The sequence below is a fragment of the Polyodon spathula genome, chromosome 14 (genome assembly GCF_017654505.1).
Source record: "Polyodon spathula isolate WHYD16114869_AA chromosome 14, ASM1765450v1, whole genome shotgun sequence".
Lineage (NCBI taxonomy): Eukaryota > Metazoa > Chordata > Actinopteri > Acipenseriformes > Polyodontidae > Polyodon > Polyodon spathula.
In genome coordinates, this window is record NC_054547.1 from 28,710,317 (window position 1) to 28,728,481 (window position 18,165).

Consider the following 18,165-nt stretch of genomic DNA (forward strand, 5'->3'; position numbering starts at 1 on the left):
TCACCAAAAAAGAGTGCACCAAATTCAATGAAGTGGTCAGTAGAATGTCAGGGGGCATATGATACTATCAAGCAGAGACTCTGCAAGGCCCCCACTTTCATTACACCACATTTCATCAAGAGATTCATCCTCCACACCGACGCGTCGGAAGTTGGTTTGGGTGCGATTTTTTTCCCAAAGGTAGACGGAGTAGAATACCCAATAGTGTACCTCAGCAAAAAGATGCTCCCCCGGGAGCGCAACTACTTTGTGGTTGAAAAAGTGTTTGGCCATTAAATGGGCTACTCACTCTTTATGATATTACCTTCTGGGACATTCATTTGATCTCGTCACAGACCACATCCCACTCAGGTGGTTAAGCACAGTGAAGGACAGCAATGCCCGAACAACTCGTGGTATCTGGCATTACAACCCTTCATGTATCATATTATTCAAGGAAAGAACACCAAAATGCAGATTATTTTTCCCGGGAGGGGGAGAAATGGGAAAGGTAGATTCAGCCAATTGTTCCTTTAGCTCCACTCTGAGTGGTGGGATATGTGACAGAGACTAATTCTTGGTGATAAATCTCTCTCCCGACCTGTGAGGGTGCTGTGTAAAGGGAACAGAGTGCCCTGGATTGAATGGCCAGACAATTCATTCCCAGGGTTAAAAGGAAGTCAGTCATCTAGAAAGGGGGTGGAGCTACGATACACTAAATTATCGACCCAGAAGGGAAATGATGTGGCAGCCACGGATTGAAGGAACGGTTGTACTAGTTAACCAAGGGGTCATGATTGACGTTACAAAAGGGGGCATAGCAAAGTGATCTGTTCCTTGTTATGGTTAAACGCTGAACTGGAAGGAGACCTGTATTGTAATTATGGTTATTTTATTTGTTCGTTGTGTCTAAAACTGTTTGTTGTTATTAGACGATTAACACGATCCAGAGCTGTCGCTAAAGGCCAGCACTAAACCCGGACAACACTGCACCTTGTTCACGAATAAATTGTATTTACAACACAAGCACTTTAGTGCTCACTGTGGACTTGTGTTTGTGTTTTGTGTTATGTGTGGGTGTTTAGGAACGGGACTATTAGTATTTCGGGAATATTTGCTGCTGCATTCCTGCACCTGTACACTGTTAACCACTTTGCCACAGTGCCTCATCTAGCTATTAATTACATTTTCGTTGTCAGGGTATGAATACTTTTGAATTAGAATTTTTTTAAAAGATTGCTGAAATAAATAATCTTTTTCTTGTAACTTTTTTCCTCATCCACAAAAGCAAAACTTTTGCTACAAAATATTTTTCCCATAATTCTTTGTTTTGGGGTATGTAAACTTTTGACTGCAACTGTATATGTGTATGTATATATTTACAATAATAGCTTGTTTTAAAGCAGAACATATTTACTTAAAATGTGTTTTAATGTTGATACATGTTTTGCTTCTTGGAGTAGCTATTTTCAGGGCAGTTACATTCAGTACCATGAGTGTACAATGAAAATGCAGTTAGAGTGTATCAGTGATGAAAATAAAGTATAGCATTAAAGTCTAAGGTTTCTGACAGTCTCTTGAAATGGTTAGGATAAATTGTTTTAACCTGTTTGGTAAACAGCTTTGTATTTTCCCTTGTATATAAACTGCTGTGTGGTTTGGCTATGTATTAAGTTGAGTTTCACTTGATGTTCACAGAATTTTGAGACGCTGTTCTCAAATGAGGGATACTGCTTCACATATGGTTTCTTTCATGGTGAATTTTCATTCCATGAAAATTTGCATGACAGCATACTAAATCAGAAAGATGGACTCTTCCTTTGATTTGTCTACATGAAGTACAATAAAAATGTTTAAAGTATAACCCTCCAGACATGTCCTTTGTTAGGCCCTTTAATCTAACCCTCTAGAAAATGTATGTTTTTAGAAAACAAATTTATGGGCTAAAGTTAACTCTCAACATATTGGAACCCAGGTGTGTTATTGATTACAGAAAAATAAACTTCCTTACACTTTGATTTCCAGTAGAAACATTGTTCCTGCTGTTATACTAACCAACTGCGATACAGGTGTTTATAACTAAATATTGTGCCTTTTTAGATGTGCTACAAATACAACAGATGTAAACCATCTCTAGTCTCAATATATATTATTTATTAATCACAATGTTTTTGGTTGCCATTGCTCTGCTCTTAGTACAGTATATACTACGGACAAGATTCTCAAAACTATTTACGCCAAACTGTCATTAAAGTTATTAAAACCCCTATATGAAATGTCTGAGTTGTTTTTGGCAACTTTATTGGGTGTGTTTTTGCTTTCTAGAAGTACCTTTTCAATGACATTTTGGAGTAGTCACCTTTGAGAATCTAGCCCAGAGTGAATTAGTGACATATATCAGATTTTAAAAAGATATTATGCAACCTACACTTAGAACTGAATTAACTCACTGCTACCCTTATAAAAGCACCAAATAACAAACACTATGTGCTTGTATTTAACAATAACACCATATACATGCCAAATACTCAGTTTGTCTGTTTAGTTGGCACTTTTTAAAAGCACTATAAGGCTAACAAATGTAGGAGAGCAACAGAAGTCAAAACGCTATTTTAATATATTTTAGAAATGCAGTACTTGCTTCTTTAAGCATAACTTCAAGGAGCCATGATGATCACACAACTCTCAGGACGACACCGTGGTCAACCCAGGTTAACCCTGCGCTCCCAGGTGCTCGTCTCCTTGGCGGTTTTAGAATTTAGAATTACTGTGAAACTTGGACAATTGTAGCTGCTTCGCTCCTTGGTTAAGCAGGCTGTTTATAGTAGCTTTAAACTTTGCTTCTGACAGTGACATAGCAAATCTAATTAAAGGTATCTAAATTAGACACATAGATGACAGGTACTGAGGGGCCTAATGAGACTTAGAACACAATGCTGCCTTCCTTAAAAATACCCCAAAGGTGATGGATGGGTTAGGAGATAGAGTGGACCCAATGGTGTGAAACAGCCTGCTGCTTTTTCAGTTGCACTGCAGAAACGTTACCCTCACCCCCCCAGGCTGCTTCCAATGGTGTGAATAGTCCGAAGTGTTGAGGTGGAATTTGACAGCTGAAACAAATCTCTTTATGTGTGCCTCAGATGTTACTTTAAGAGGTGATGTGCTGAATGTCCAAAAAGAAGGAGTCAAAGTGGGGTCCTTTTTGAAAGACATAACAGGGACTAGTGTCGCAAAGTTATGTGCGGCTCTGATGTGACAGGTTTGTTTAAAAATGTGAGGGTGTTTTTCCTTCCCCAATAAAATGTGTATTCTACAGTTCTTGGGTTAAAGATAGACTGCGCTAACAATGAGAGTCTGGACAGTTCATTTCAAATTTTAACTAATAAGGGAATAGGATATTTGAATTGCCCCTGAATTGAAAGTGTCAAAAATCCTTTCACAGAGCATTTGTGTTTACAGTATCAACAGTTTAATTTGGTGACTGGTTAATTGCAGTAAAATACCATATTGGCATTTCTGCAGTTTCTCCTTGAAAAACTGTTCAATTATAAAGGTACAAGTTTGACCAAAATCCTGAATTTGGGTTACATTATTATTGTCCCCTGCTGTAAATGCAAAAAAACTGGAGTATGGAGTCACCCCATCTCGCTTTCTACCTGTATGTCACACTTATTCAATTATGATTAAGATGAAACTTGGTCTGGACTTAAAGCACAAATTAACGAGAGGATCAATATGTGAGTAGAAGGTGGCATCTGTCTGTGTGTATGTGAAACTTACATCTTTACATGTACAGTGGATGTTGGTCAATTACATGGTTTTAATTCTAGTTCTGAATCCTTTTTTTTTTGTGGAATACAATGTTACCCTGCACGTTCAAATAGCAAGTAACTTAATGCATTTTCCCCATTTAGTTAGAACAGTAGTTTGGAAAAGGAGTGAATATGTTGAGAGAACCCCAACAAAGTGAAGGCCTGAGGCTAAATGAAGATTTACTGCAAAGCATTTTGAGTCACTGTAAAAAATGGTGTGTGCTATATTTACCCTTGCTTGAATTTCAGAATGATAGCACATCTGAATGAAATTACTGCCGAAAGAATCTTTATATACATTGCATGATTAATGTGCATTTCTCACCCCAAGATACAAAACCAAGCAACAGAAAAGAGACCTAAGCACACTGTCTAGAATGTCAGTGTTACTGTCTGCAAAAGAGTTAACCTGTCATAAATTTCGCTGAGCCAGCACATTACCTTTCAGAGGCAGGATGCAGAGACAGATGTATTATACGGTTTGATTGGGATAGTTCTGTTCTTTCAGCAGAGTCCATCTGCAATGGTTTGTTATGTTATGGAAGGGAGACTTTTATCTTTTTTGATCCATATTGCCTTGATAATTTTTTTTTTTAAAGTAAGTCTGGATGTTATGCTAGTACAACCTGTGACACAGCAGGGGTGCTGAAAGAACAGCTTTTTATATGCCTGCCAATTGATAAATATCTAAATCCTGCACTGATGCCTATTACATGACCATTTATCATCCATCAACATTTATATCCAAGCATGGGTCCCTTTCACCAGGGCTATGCCCCACATTGTCACCTAATAGCGCAGTGTAAAACTGTATGTAGCTCAGAATGAACCAAACAGTATATCTATTGTCTAATGTGAGGCAATAGTTTATCAGCATCTCCTCTGTTTTTAGAATACAGTTAATCTAGCAAAGACTCATTTGTTTTCTGTATATTCAAGAAGGTTGTTACTATATAAACATATAGACTTTGAAGATGTCATTCTTCATGAACTACTGTTGTAGTAGCAAAAGCATGTCTGTTTGTTCCACAGGGTAACAGAGTATCAAACAGGGTTCAGATGGGTAATATGTTCCTGACTATGTAATCTGGGCTGTTAACAGTACGTGTTACGGTAAAGTAGAGTGCACAAGAGGCTACACCATGGTATTGTTTAGTAAACTGAGGAAGGGGTTCGATTTTAGTGTAAAATTTCGTTTGATTGAGGGTCACCGCATCTTTAATTCAGAATGTCTACGGTTCTTGAATTAATTGAAACAAAACATGTCAAGCCCGAGGGCGACATTTTAATTAAGGCTCCTCCACCCTAAATGCAGCTTTTCAAATATACAAAATAACAAGACAGTCGGCAATTGTGACAAAGGTAAGTAATGGTTTTTGGCATTTTCTGCAGCATTGTCTCTCATTAAATAATTGCACACAGTTATCGTAGTTTTTGTTCATTGTGCCATCATTGTACTTTAACCCTAGGGAAAATATTTTTCATTACCTACTAATATTCTCCTCCCTCACCTACCAAGCCAGTTCATAATTACTAGTGATTAGCTATTTATTGGGTGTTATTGCTTACAGTATTTATATGGATTTGTATTTTGTATAATATAAAATATGGCCTACATTTCAAAATACAGGTATATTAACTACATAATAGCTATGCTATACTGTACATACAACACCATGATTAAAAAATAACTTAAATTCTAAATACATGTTGTTAATGTACATCATCACAATCACAGAATTTGTGTAAATGCCTGTAATAAATAAATTGTAATACCATAGTTGTTTTACCTGTATTTTGAAGTGTATCCAAAAATGCATATATAATAATATTGTTTGTGAATTTGCTTTGTATTTGCTTTATAAAAGAAATGCTATTAAATAGACATAAGCCAACTGATATATTACACATTGGTTTAAAGCAATGTAAAAAAAAGATTATATTTTTTGACTTTATTCAACTTTATTGAATATTTTTAATTTGCATGATTTATAGTCTAATGTGCCAAGCTGCATTAAATCCAGCTTTTCCAACGAGGGTAACAGTGACTAACCAGATCAAAGTTTTGGTCGGCACCTCCTTTGGGGCTCGTTTGCAACTTCTGTAAGAAGTCACATGGGAGCCATCCCATCCTGCTGTCCATTATTTTGCAATCTATCAATCACATGAAAGTGCGTCTCTTACCAGAAGAATATAATATCCTGTGTGTAAATTGTGCTGACTGTCTGGCACCACCATGCTCCAAACACAAGCAACGGCAGGGAGTCTGTGCTTCAGTGACGTGCAGGAAAAAGAGGACTGTGAAGGATCAGAAAAAAGCAGTAGGGTACTGAAGCAATAAGAGTGGCAAATGATGTACCTCATTGAAATGGAGGATATTGAAGTCTCCACAAATAACATTGAAACAGACTCATGATTTCCATTACATGAGAGATGTTAAAAACTTTCGCTTGTTTCTAAATAAGCTTTAATGCAATAACTGACAATGCTGTAGGACTTAATTTACCATTAACTTGCTTGTTATATAAAATGTCTAGACTGGTCAAATAAAATGACATAATGTTCAGAACAACAGGTCACCTTTTTACAAGCAGCTAGAAGAGACCTCCCATACTGAAAGAAAGGGTTGACCTGTTGAGAGCAGTTGGTCACTTTCACACTGTATTATACTGCAATGTGAATGTAAAATACTTCCCCTCACAGCTTTGGAAATACACTTCAATTCTGACCTGAACACCCCTTACCACTCAGTCCTGGGCAAGCCAAGACATTTTACTAAACTGTGGAGGCAGTGCTTATAAAAATGTCTTTCTGCAAGGGTGACTGCCAAGATATTTATCATGTTTAATCGTGTAGCAGTCTTGGCAGTCGCCATGACAGAAACGCTTTTTTTGGGGTGGTCTGAGTGGGGCTATATATGCTGTCCCCAGGTGTTCTACATGTATTTATTTGTCCCTATTTGTCCCGATACCTTGTTGTATGTATGTGTATATATATATATATATATATATATATATATATATATATATATATATATATACACACACAGTGCCTTGCAAAAGTATTCAGACCCGACCAATTCTCTCATATTACCGAATTACAAATGGTACATTGAAATTTCGTTCTGTTTGATATTTTATTTTTAAACACTGAAACTCAGAATCAATTATTGTAAGGTGACATTGGTTTGAAATATTTTTAAGAAAAATGAAAAACTGAAATATCTTGCTTGCATAAGTATTCAACCCCTGTGCTGTGGAAGCTCCCAGTTTGCACCGATGAAAGAAATTGCCCTAACGAGTACACAGTTACCTTACCATTGGCCTCCGCCTGTGAACCATTACAGTTGCTGTCACAGTTTCTGGATAAAAACCCCACTGTTGAAGGATCATTGGTAAGGCTGTGAATCTGAAGGAAAATGAAGACCAAAGAGCATTCTACAGAAGTTAGAGATAAAGTAATACAAATGCATAGATTAGGGAAAGGGTACAAAATAATATCCAAGTGTTTGGATATCCCAGTGAGCAAAGTTGGATGAATAATCAGGAAGTGGAAGCTGCATCACACCACCCAGGCACTGCCAAGAAAAGGCCGTCTCTCAAAACTCAGCGCTCAAACAAGAAGGAGCCAACAATCACTTTGTAGGAGCTACAGAGTTCAGTGGCTGGGAGTGGAGTAATGGTGCACCAGTCAACCATATAAGAGCTCTGCATAACACTGGTTTGTATGGGAGGGTGGCAAGAAAGAAGCCGTTACTCAAAAAGTACCATCTGAAAGCATGTCTGGAGTTTGCAAGAAAGCATGAGAGTGACCCAACTGCGATGTGGGAAAATGTTTTGTGGTCAGATGAGACCAAGATAGAGCTTTTTGACCAAAACTCAAAGCACTATGTGTGGCGCAAACCTAACACTGCCCATGCCTCAAGATACACCATCTCTACAGTGAAGTATGGTGGTGGCAGCATCATGCTGTGGGGATGCTTCTCAACAGCAGAGACTGGGCATCTTGTTACAATTGAAGGAAGAATGGATGGAGCAAAATACAGGGAAATACTGCAAGAGAATCAGCTTCAGTCCGCTAAAAAACTGAAGCTTTGGAGGAAATTCACCTTTCAGCAGGACAATGATCCCAAGCACAAGGCCAAAGCAACATTGGAGTGGCTCAAGAACAAAAAGGTGAATGTCCTACAGTGGCCCAGTCAAAGTCCTGATCTCAATCCCATTGAGAATCTGTGGCACTATTTGAAAATTGCGGTCCACAAGCGTCGTCCAACCAACCTGAACAACCTGGAGCAAATCTGCCAAGAAGAATGGGCCAACATCACTCCGACACTGTGTGCAAAGCTGGTACATACTTACCCCAAAAGACTTCAAGCTGTTATTGCAGCAAAAGGTGGCTCTACCAAATATTAATGTGTGGGGGTTGAATACTTATGCAAGCAAGATATTTCAGTTTTTTATTTTTCTTAAAAATATTTGCCAACATAAAACCAATGTCACCTTACAATAATTGATTTTGAGTTTAAGTGTTTTAAAAAAAAAAATATTGAACAGAACGAAATTTCAATGTACCATTTGTAATTCAGTAATATGAGAGAATTGGTCAGGGGTCTGAATACTTTTGCAAGGGTCCACATGAACATACATAATATATATATATATATTATATATAAGATATATTATATATATATATATATATATATATAATATATATATATATATAACCTAGCCATGGATAACCTTTATCAAAGTTGGTAGGAAAAAAAAAAAAATCTTAACACCTAATTTTAAAGATAGGGGTTGTTTTCTTTTGGTCAGTTATGGAGATTTATGGGCCAGTCTTTGTTTGCAGTATGGTATGGATTTATAGCAGCAATTTTTCCATTTCATTCTAGTCTGGTCCAAGAATGTGTTGTCACATTGATAGCCCGCAGACATGTGGTAGCTCTTTTGCCACCATTTGAAGTGGTGACTTAAAATATCTGTCATCACTGATTAGATAGAAACTGCATATCCTGGTCTGGCCTGGCCTTGACAACATCACAAACACCAGTGACGAGGGTGCTGGATCATTTGAGATGTCAGCAGGCTGATTTACAGTGACATCATTCTTCTTACCGGTACTTTAAAAGTGTTGAACTGTGATTCACCTGCAGTATGCATGGAAAAAAACAAAAAAAAACGTTTTTGCACTATTATGCTCTTGTTACTTATAAGAAAGGTGGGCTGAACAAAATTATTTGTTGCTCGCTATTATTATTGCAGCTCGTGTATTGCTTATTGTATGTTTTCTTGTAAGCACTTCAATCAATTGTGCTTGAGTAGATAATCTTGTACCAAAGTTGGTTCTTCCACTCCCAGTCTTTGTTCCAACCCTGTTTTAAATTAGTAGTTAATTATTTCATTTGACCTCTTAAACCTGGAGTGGAATGGCCCCTCAGAACGGTGATTGACCACCCCTGATCTAAGAGGGTTATGTCTGTATTTACAAACGTACATGGTCACATTAAGTAAACTTTGTAAGGACATTCTTTAGCACAAGTTACTGAGAATATGAATCTGATGATATATGGAGGAATCTGACGTTCCATGTTTACATACTGTGTAAATGTTTCTAACTCCTTTAAAAGGCATGTGTAATTTTTCTCTTTTTTTACATTTCAGGTTTAACCGGAGCGCTGTCATGATAAATTAAGAGATTGCTCATAAGTAGCAAGCGTTGGTGGTGGTGGGTGCTTCACCACCAGGTGTTTCTCAGCAGTAATTATTAATGTATCAGTCGTTAGGAAAAAAAATGTAAATCCCATTTTGTCTGTCCACGACGCTACTGTTTATAATGAAAACTGGACAAAAGACACTGCATTGCACAAGGGTTATAGACTGCTACTGTAATCACGGTTTAATTTCTTTGTGAAATGGTATCTGCATCTGGTTATACCAGCTCATTCTTTACATCATGAAGCACTGCTCTCTTTCTCTGGGGGAATACAGTATTGGCCTCCTCCTCGTCACACTTCTCATTCAGCTGCAGTGGAACAGATAATATTAACATTAAACATACGTTCACACCAGTAGGAAGCGTTTCGATGAAAATAAAAAATCTGACTTTATTGAAACAAGGTCAGGTCAGGGTTTTGTGATATTCATTAACTTTACCTTGAGCATTCCTGTAGCTTTTTGGTTTCATTTCAAACATATGGACCATGTGTATCTGAGAGAAGCTGTAACAGCATGTAATAGAGGTTGAGAGAGTTCCTGTTCAGCATTCTGGAAACACTGGCACAATTAGAAAGGAATTATTACCAAACTCTTCTGGCTATAATGTGGTTCACTAGTGGGGTCGATTTTAATTACACAGACACGCTTGAAATAAAAAAAGAAAGACTATTTATAGAATTGGTAACCCTAAATAGAAATGGGGAAACAAAATTATTGTTGAAAAACATATTTACATATTTACACTGTCCACAGAATTAGTTAATAAAGCACACATGGTATTAAACAGTTAAGTATCCCTTTGATACTGCCTGGTGTTCTTTTAAACATTTAATTGATTCTCATGTACATGGAAGGCAACAGATGGCTGGATGATCATTTAGGTAACACACAACAGATGTCTTCATATTCTCAAACACATTTAAAAGAATCATACAAATGTACATTCACTGAGGGGGGTGAAGAGCCACGTTGTGAAAAGACACATTTGATGAATTAGCCCAAAGCTGTGTGACAAAGCTGTATTGAATTGGGAAAGGAGAAGCACGAGAGCGCTCTAATTGTAGTTGCAGTGAGCATGTTCAAGTGCAATTATTCACTTCCAGAGCCGATTGTTAACTGAAACCACAGCATGATACATTACTTCCATTGCGAGTTTAAGCTGGATGAGAAATTTTTAAACACAAATTAACTACTTTTAATGTCAGCAAGTATACATTTAAAAAGTCTGTATTTATGAGCAAAGCTTCAGGAAAAAATAGCATTATTTATTTGTATATTGTAATGGAAATGGTTAAGTTTGGTTATGTTGTCTGATCACATGAATAAGTGTTTGGTATACAGCAGGACTGTCCATCGGATAACTCCTGAGCTACATTTGCATACCAAAATACGTCTCTTTTGATTTTTGAGGTCAAATATACCTCCATCTTTCCTTTATCCCTTATGTAAAAACAAATACTGCAGTATACCATGGTAGAAGCATAGGGAAAGCATGTTAAACAATTGACTGTCATGGTAAATCACAAAAAAAGTATGCTAAATCACGATTAACTGTGGTAGAGTACTGTGCATTTAAAGTATAAAACAAAACTGCTTTATACCATGGTTAACAAGCTGCTGCTAACCTGTGAACATTGTCTGTTTATAGTGCTTACAACCATGCAAAGAAATGTGGGAAACCAGGAGAACTCTGTCCAACAAAACATGCGAGGTAAGTTATACAAACCGTTTGCATTGAGCTTGAACTGCATTTTCTGTTTTGAAACCGGTCTGTGTAGATAAATGAGACAACATGTACCTAACAACTAACTGATTGTTGCACCATACTTGAATGGTTGCAAAAAAGAGGAATATTATGTGCCTTTGACAGTTCCATCCTAATGCAAATTACACAATCCCATGATTAGGAGAAGCCTGTCATCTTATCATGTTTCAAATTGTTTTTAACAAAGTATTCTCTTTCAAGTGAAATTATTTAGTCTTTTATCCCTTTTATTTGTAGACTCTCCTCCTAGAAAACCCTTTTGAGCTTGTTAGATGATGACCTTCCACTGGAATGAGGAATGCATTAGAACAGAGACCATTTAATCCCACTAAACCCGTAGTTTACACTTCTGGATTAGGTCGTTATTAGTAGGATATCTAAGCCGTGTAGTCCTGTGCTGACAAGACAAAGTCAGTCTGTTCCATCAAAACATATGTAAAGTTTGAAGCCAAGTATACTTTGGAGTGAACAGAAGCCTAAACAGAACAATGTTGTAAATATACAACAGGTATTTTTATTTTGGGTTTGTGGTTTTAGATTTTAACTGGAAACAGCAATAAAACATCCCTACAAAAAAAAACAAAAAACAGGCGTTTTATAAACACAAAAAAATACTGGCATCTACTACTTCACCTCCAACCATAGTTTATGATGTAGTTAGTGTATTTTGTTCAATACAGGTACTGCGAGCACTGTGATTCCCATATATGCTGTTACTTTATTTGAACCAGTCTCAACATTCTGTAACGCATCAGAACTCTAAATTCCTAGGATACTCTTCGGCAAAACCAGAAAGAACCGGTCAAATAACTTTTTGTTCAGTGTAATAAAAGCCCTGATAAACACATATTTTTCAAAAAAGAAAATGTAAATGGACACAGAGAAAGAGAATAAATAAACAGTGAAAACCAGAAGCCCTAATTATATTATAAAATCTGTGGGCCGGACCCTGTAGCTTTTAAGTACCAATAAGATATTACATTGTGTGTATTAATCTTCAAGAATAGATTTCCTTTTTTCATGTATGTATTATAGTTTGCTTCTGCGCTGTCACTATGTCTTTTTTTTATTAGAGAACTGTGTGGTTTGAATTGCTGATGCTGTTACCACCATTCCATTGCGCATTTGGTAAAGAAGTCTGCAAACCATCTATTACAGTACGCTGGAATGTGCAATGGCACTTTGTAAATGAAACGTCTCTCACCACCTGGTGGGGGTGCCTCTTCTGTTTTACTGCAGGATGCTTCCTAGGGTAACTAAGCTGTCATTTAGGAGATTGCTCTTAGGAACAGGGATTGTTAATGCTCAAGCTGAGGGCTTTATGATCATTCTTAAACTTGGAATTACACAAATAGCATTATCTAGCATCATTTTGCTCTTTGGTGGACGTAAATTCAACCAAGAAATGCACATAACGTCCAGTCTATTAGAACTTAAGGATGGTTATTTTAGAGAGTATCTTCAAATATTTATTGTCCGCTTACCTTTTTATGAGGTTCAAATTCCAATTATTGTGTATATAAAGTCTTTATTAATATGCAATCACTTGAAACTGCTCATTAGTTCTAGTTGGCTAGATTAGCTGAAGCGCCATTTAATGATCTGCCACTCCTGCGCCTATAGTCAAAGCAACTTAACTACAGTTACTCTTTAATCAATTGTTAAGTAACTGGACAATGGCAAAAGCTTGGTTCTATAATACTTGATTAAACCCTCCCCCTGTTAAGAAAGCTTAGACAAGATTTCCAAGGCAGTGCTGCTATTGACAGCAAGAAGTTTTTTTGAATGCCCTGAACATTTTCATACTTGTTTTCCTTAGAAGCACCATGAATGTGTGACAAGCTCGGAGTTCCTGAAGTCTATCTTGAATCTGAAGCAGGGGGACTGCCCGCCGCCTCAGAAGGCCTCCGGGTTCGCGGCAGCCTGTGTGTTGAGCTGTAGTGCCGACCGCGAGTGCCCTGGCTCCAAGAAGTGCTGTTCCAATGGCTGCGGGTACACCTGCCAAACCCCAGCCAACCTGTTCAAAGGTATGTGTATGAGCAAGGACAACATATATAGAATGTACGATGTGGAAAAAATTACCAAAATCAAGTTATATATTATTACACTTGTACCAAAAAGACCAACCCAACCCACCAACAGGCCTACTTGTGTAGGCAGAGGCTGTTCTATCATCCAAGAGCTTTCATTGCCTTGTTTTCCTCACAACTGCTTCACTTTCCAGTCGACTCCCCTCACTCCAACATGCGTCATTTATAGTGATTTTTAAGATTTAAGTTTTGCTTTTTCAGGCGTCCCATTAAAACCCAGGAAAGACTTGGCCTTCCTCGAAGATGAGAGTGGGGTTGTGGAAGTTTCCTGGATGTCAAAGTTCAACGTTTCTGTTGAACCCGTGTTTTATGTCCTGCAGAAAAGATGGAATTACGGCATACACCCCAGTGAAGATGAGTCGACAGAATGGCAAACAACAGCTATGGTAAAATAAATGATATATATATATATATGAGTGTGTGTGTATGTGTGTTAAAATCAGTTATATGTAACATTACATTTGTTTTACAGTTCTGTGAGTAATTGAACAAATGAACAGTTTCCATAATTTGAACTAATGTGTTTTATAAAACACATGACTAACCTTTTGCAGGACACAACTGCAATATACTGATAGAAAAAAAAAAGTTATGCAGAATACAATTTTTAAAAAGCAAATAACACAAGCTATTGATATGCCAGCAGTCAGGGTTCGTGGAAGTGCATCCTTACAACTATTGGTGGTGACTATAAACGCAGTAGTCAGGGTCCACAGGAGGCTAAACCGCAGAAGAACTTAGTCGTTAACTGACACCAGAGAGTTATATTTTAGTGTGAAATTGAACATTGTTAGACTGTGGCAGATTTAATGTTAGACCAAGGCCACCCCCATGACTCAATTAGCTTGCTCTCTTGCAGTCTCATTCAGTGAAAAGCAGTGATTTATTCGTTACAATTAAGCCAGGCTTGATAACTGCAAGCTCTGGAAGCAATCAAAAGCAACTGTGCATGATTTCAGTTGTTTCGGCATCATAATCAATTAGTGGCAATGCAATCGCAGTATGCTGGCTTTCAAACAAGTATATCCGAGAAAGAGCTACACATGCGTAAAAGGTAAGAATTAAGGTTATTAAAGAAACTGGCTTCCAGAAATCTAGAATCCTTTGGTGGATTCTGAAATTGAGACTATAATTAGTTCAACTACTCATTTCAGGTAACTCAGTCAGTGTTAACAATATGGCAACTTGTTTCTTTCTCTCAGCTGTTAAACAGACCCTTTCCTTTCATCCACATACTAAAAATAAAATGAATATTTAGATCATTAATACACACCCCAATATGTATGTTGTGAGATTCAAATTTTTAATTTGAACACCTGTTTCTGTTCTCAAATATTAGCACGTTCGGATTGACCCGTTGTCCTTTACTGATAACGTTTGACATCGTCAAGGCTACAGCTTAAAATGTGGAAGTCTGGCAGTCTGCTAATTCAGTTATCACTTCAGGCTCTACAAAGCAGCCCACCAGGACTTCTTCAAATGACCCCATGCTGACCAGAAACTGTAACCAGCTGCTGTTTTAAAGGAGCGAAGTGGTTTGTTTGGGAGATAGAAAGTGCTTCTGAAGTTTCTTACCTGTGGTACTATGCTTGAAGCCACGACAGTATGAATGAATCCTCAGTATGTGCCTGACTGTATCCAGGGCTCTTACCTTTCATGAGCACTACATTCTAATTCAAATAAATAAATACATTCAATAAAATAGTTTCACATTTTATTTTCTTCCTTTACCTTTTTATAATGTTAACAGTGGTTCTTACTACAATTACTGTTCTTTTTTTTAACTGATAAGTCTGTTTTAAGTCTGTGTTTAAAGCTACTCCTGAGATATCATTGTCTTTCACAGATACGTGTAAGCTAAGCTAGATCAGCCAATGTGTCTTTATAGAAGTTTCCTTTAGTTCTGCTGGTAATACACAGCTGCACTCTAGACTGTGCTGGCTCCTAGGAATATAAAGACACCTGTTGTAATCTCAATGGCATATTCTAAACTATTTTATTGTAATATATTAAAAAGTTTTAAAGGCAAGCAATGATAGGAAATGGGCAGCGACAATGGTCTTAGCCATGGGTGGAATCATAGTACAGTAGTAACATTAGTTGGAGCACAATTATTTTAACTCACACTACTGGTAGTCCATTTCAGTACTATATTACTAAATCCTTACCAGTGTAATACTGCATCAGATCTACAATACTGTGACCTGCCAGTGGTTTTTCCATATATCTATAGCAGGCAGGCAAAGCTCTTAACACAGACTTAGCAAAAACTAAATATAAAAACACAATATTTGAGTAATTGCAATAAGAACCACTAGTGATACATGCACAAATCTAAAAAGATAAAGGAACAGTATATATATATTTTTTTAAATGTAGTTTGAAGCTATTTACTCATATCTAAAGCAGCCTCCATGCTGGCTGTGTTAACATCACAACAAAAATCACCTGGAGTTTATTACAACAAAGGTATAAAGTGCACTGTTTTGATTGAACACTCCTATCTCGTCTGCCAGTTTTGGTGAGATCTATGTTAGTCCTTCATATGCTTGCATGTTTCTTATCACTGGAAACGTGGCATTAGAGGTTATGTAGCGGTGCACATTGAAAACGTTAGCTGACAATTACTCTTAATTTCCCTTTCTTGAAACCCCCAGACAACAGAGGATCACAGTCACCTGAAAGACATAAGGCCAAACAGATGGTACCAGTTCCGAGTTGCTGCAATCAACGCTCAGGGCACACGCGGCTTTACAACCCCGAGCAAGCATTTCCATTCCTCTAGAGGTGAGAAACTGGAGAATCATTATTAAACTCAAAACCCTTACTGGGAACTATTCCTGCATGAGCCTGGCTAAGATATTAGTATATATGCCAGTGCATAAAAGAAGGCAGAATCTGAAAACATACCTTGTATATTTCATTATAATAATGTTTCTTATGCTAGATCTTTAAAGGCAAATATAATTGTATTTTCTTAAAAGTAGGTTGCATATGATTACTACTGATAGGATAGGACTGCAGAGGATCTCATAGACTTATTTGAGTTTACTGACCCTTTGACTTTAAACTCTGTTGTCAGGTATAATAGCTACATCTGCACAAAGTTTGGAGCATGAAAAGCAATTGGCCTGCGCCACTAATCTCATGTACAGAATGTCTCAAGTGCAGTGAAGCCTGTCTAACCCTAAACATTAAGCATTCGTTCTAATTTCCAAACATTGCAGCAGTGCCACAACACTTCTGTGTAGTAAAGACTTTTTGACTGTCCTGATTTGTTTTTATTGACGGCAATGTCAAGTCATATTCAAGTCATCATCTCTTTTACAGAGCAGTCCAATTGGTGGTTTGCAGAGCTTGTGAACAGGGATATTGATCAAATAAACCCCAGTTGCTGGATTGTATAAATCATACACTCACGGTTCCACTTTGTTCGGCTTTGTTTTATGAAGTGTTAACAATCTCCTCGTTGTCATAGTGTCTGGTTTATTGTACCTGTCGGTTCATGTATGAACTGAATAGCAAGTGAACATAGCTATCACTGTATGTTAGATAAGGAGAACCAGCTTTCAGAGCCACATTAAGTATTTATGAAATCATTTTTCTCCATTAGGTTTATTTGTCACTGAAACATCGTTTAATAATGAAACGTATTTATCAAGTGGCCAGTTTTTAGGTGATAAAGAATGTCGGGGTCAGAGGTCCAGACGCCTAGCTGCCATCACATAACGAAAGCGTCAGATGAAAGCAAACTCTGGACTGATAACACCGTGAAGAAAAATCAAAATGACAGCTCTTCAGTCTTGACCAACAACTTGAAGGGTTCTTGCTCTTTTTGTGAAGTTCCTCCTCTTTGCTTTAGAACTTGGAGCATTTTTTGCTATGATGTAGAACGTCACAAGATGAAACATACATACTGCAGTTCAAACTGCAAGATGGAGGCAAAGACACTGCTTTCTGTTACCTTCTGCTGCTAGGTACAAATGTGTGAGCCACTGTATCTGCTGTAAATCTCAGATTGTCAAACCAAGTTCAGGCAGGATATAAACAAGGCTCTTGTCTGTCACTCTCCGTTTTCATGTAGAGAATCGCCATTGTGAAGACACTTGGTACAGACATTGTTTAGTTCTTGAGAGTATGTGAAGCAAGTATTAAAGACACATTTCATTTATAGTTCTGTATTCATAGTTATATAATGCTCTCTTTTTATGTCACAATTTGATAGTGTACAATTAATTTAATTCTCTATCTGACATTTTCTATCAATGGTTTTTATCAGCAATAGTTGTCGGAACAAGATGGCTGAGCTCACAGAATGACACGTAGTCGTGACAAGCAAGTACCTAGTGAGAAAACTGCTGGGGAATGCAAACAAACAAACTGGACTGTCAATAGAACCTGTCAAGCATATTAAAATAGGCTTCTCCTTACACACTAGCATCATATAGAGTTTAATCTTAAGCAACAAGTCTAGTGAATAGAAAACGGGCACACCATGCTGTGAGCATTGGGCAGCATGTGATTGATGACAGGAGCATTCGTCATTTTGCAATCAAAGATTTCTGAGCCTATTCAAGCAATGTATGTGCTGAAGTGCTGGCCTGGCATTATCCCCACCTAATTGTTTTAAGATCATGAAGACCATATCAGAGGAATTAAAGGGTAGTGAGGTTAAAATCAAGAGCAGGACCAAATAGCTGTCTAATGAGGCAGAAATGAATGCATTCACAATAAAGTCTTTCTATACAGGACTCTGCTTCTTGTTTACTGCTGTTTTTCACAGGGGTCCAATTTTCAAATGA

General features: G+C 37.4%; 1 protein-coding gene across 1 annotated transcript in view; it reads left to right on the forward strand.

Annotated features, from left to right (window-relative positions):
• The window catches only part of anos1b (anosmin 1b), a 48,834-nt gene that overhangs the window by 18,775 nt on the left and 11,894 nt on the right, over window positions 1-18,165 (forward strand). Inside the window, exons 3-6 of the mRNA XM_041269971.1 lie at window positions 11,157-11,219; window positions 13,093-13,300; window positions 13,565-13,749; window positions 16,021-16,150. Coding sequence (XP_041125905.1) covers window positions 11,157-11,219; window positions 13,093-13,300; window positions 13,565-13,749; window positions 16,021-16,150 — 586 coding nt within the window. The remainder of the gene's footprint in view (window positions 1-11,156; window positions 11,220-13,092; window positions 13,301-13,564; window positions 13,750-16,020; window positions 16,151-18,165) is intronic.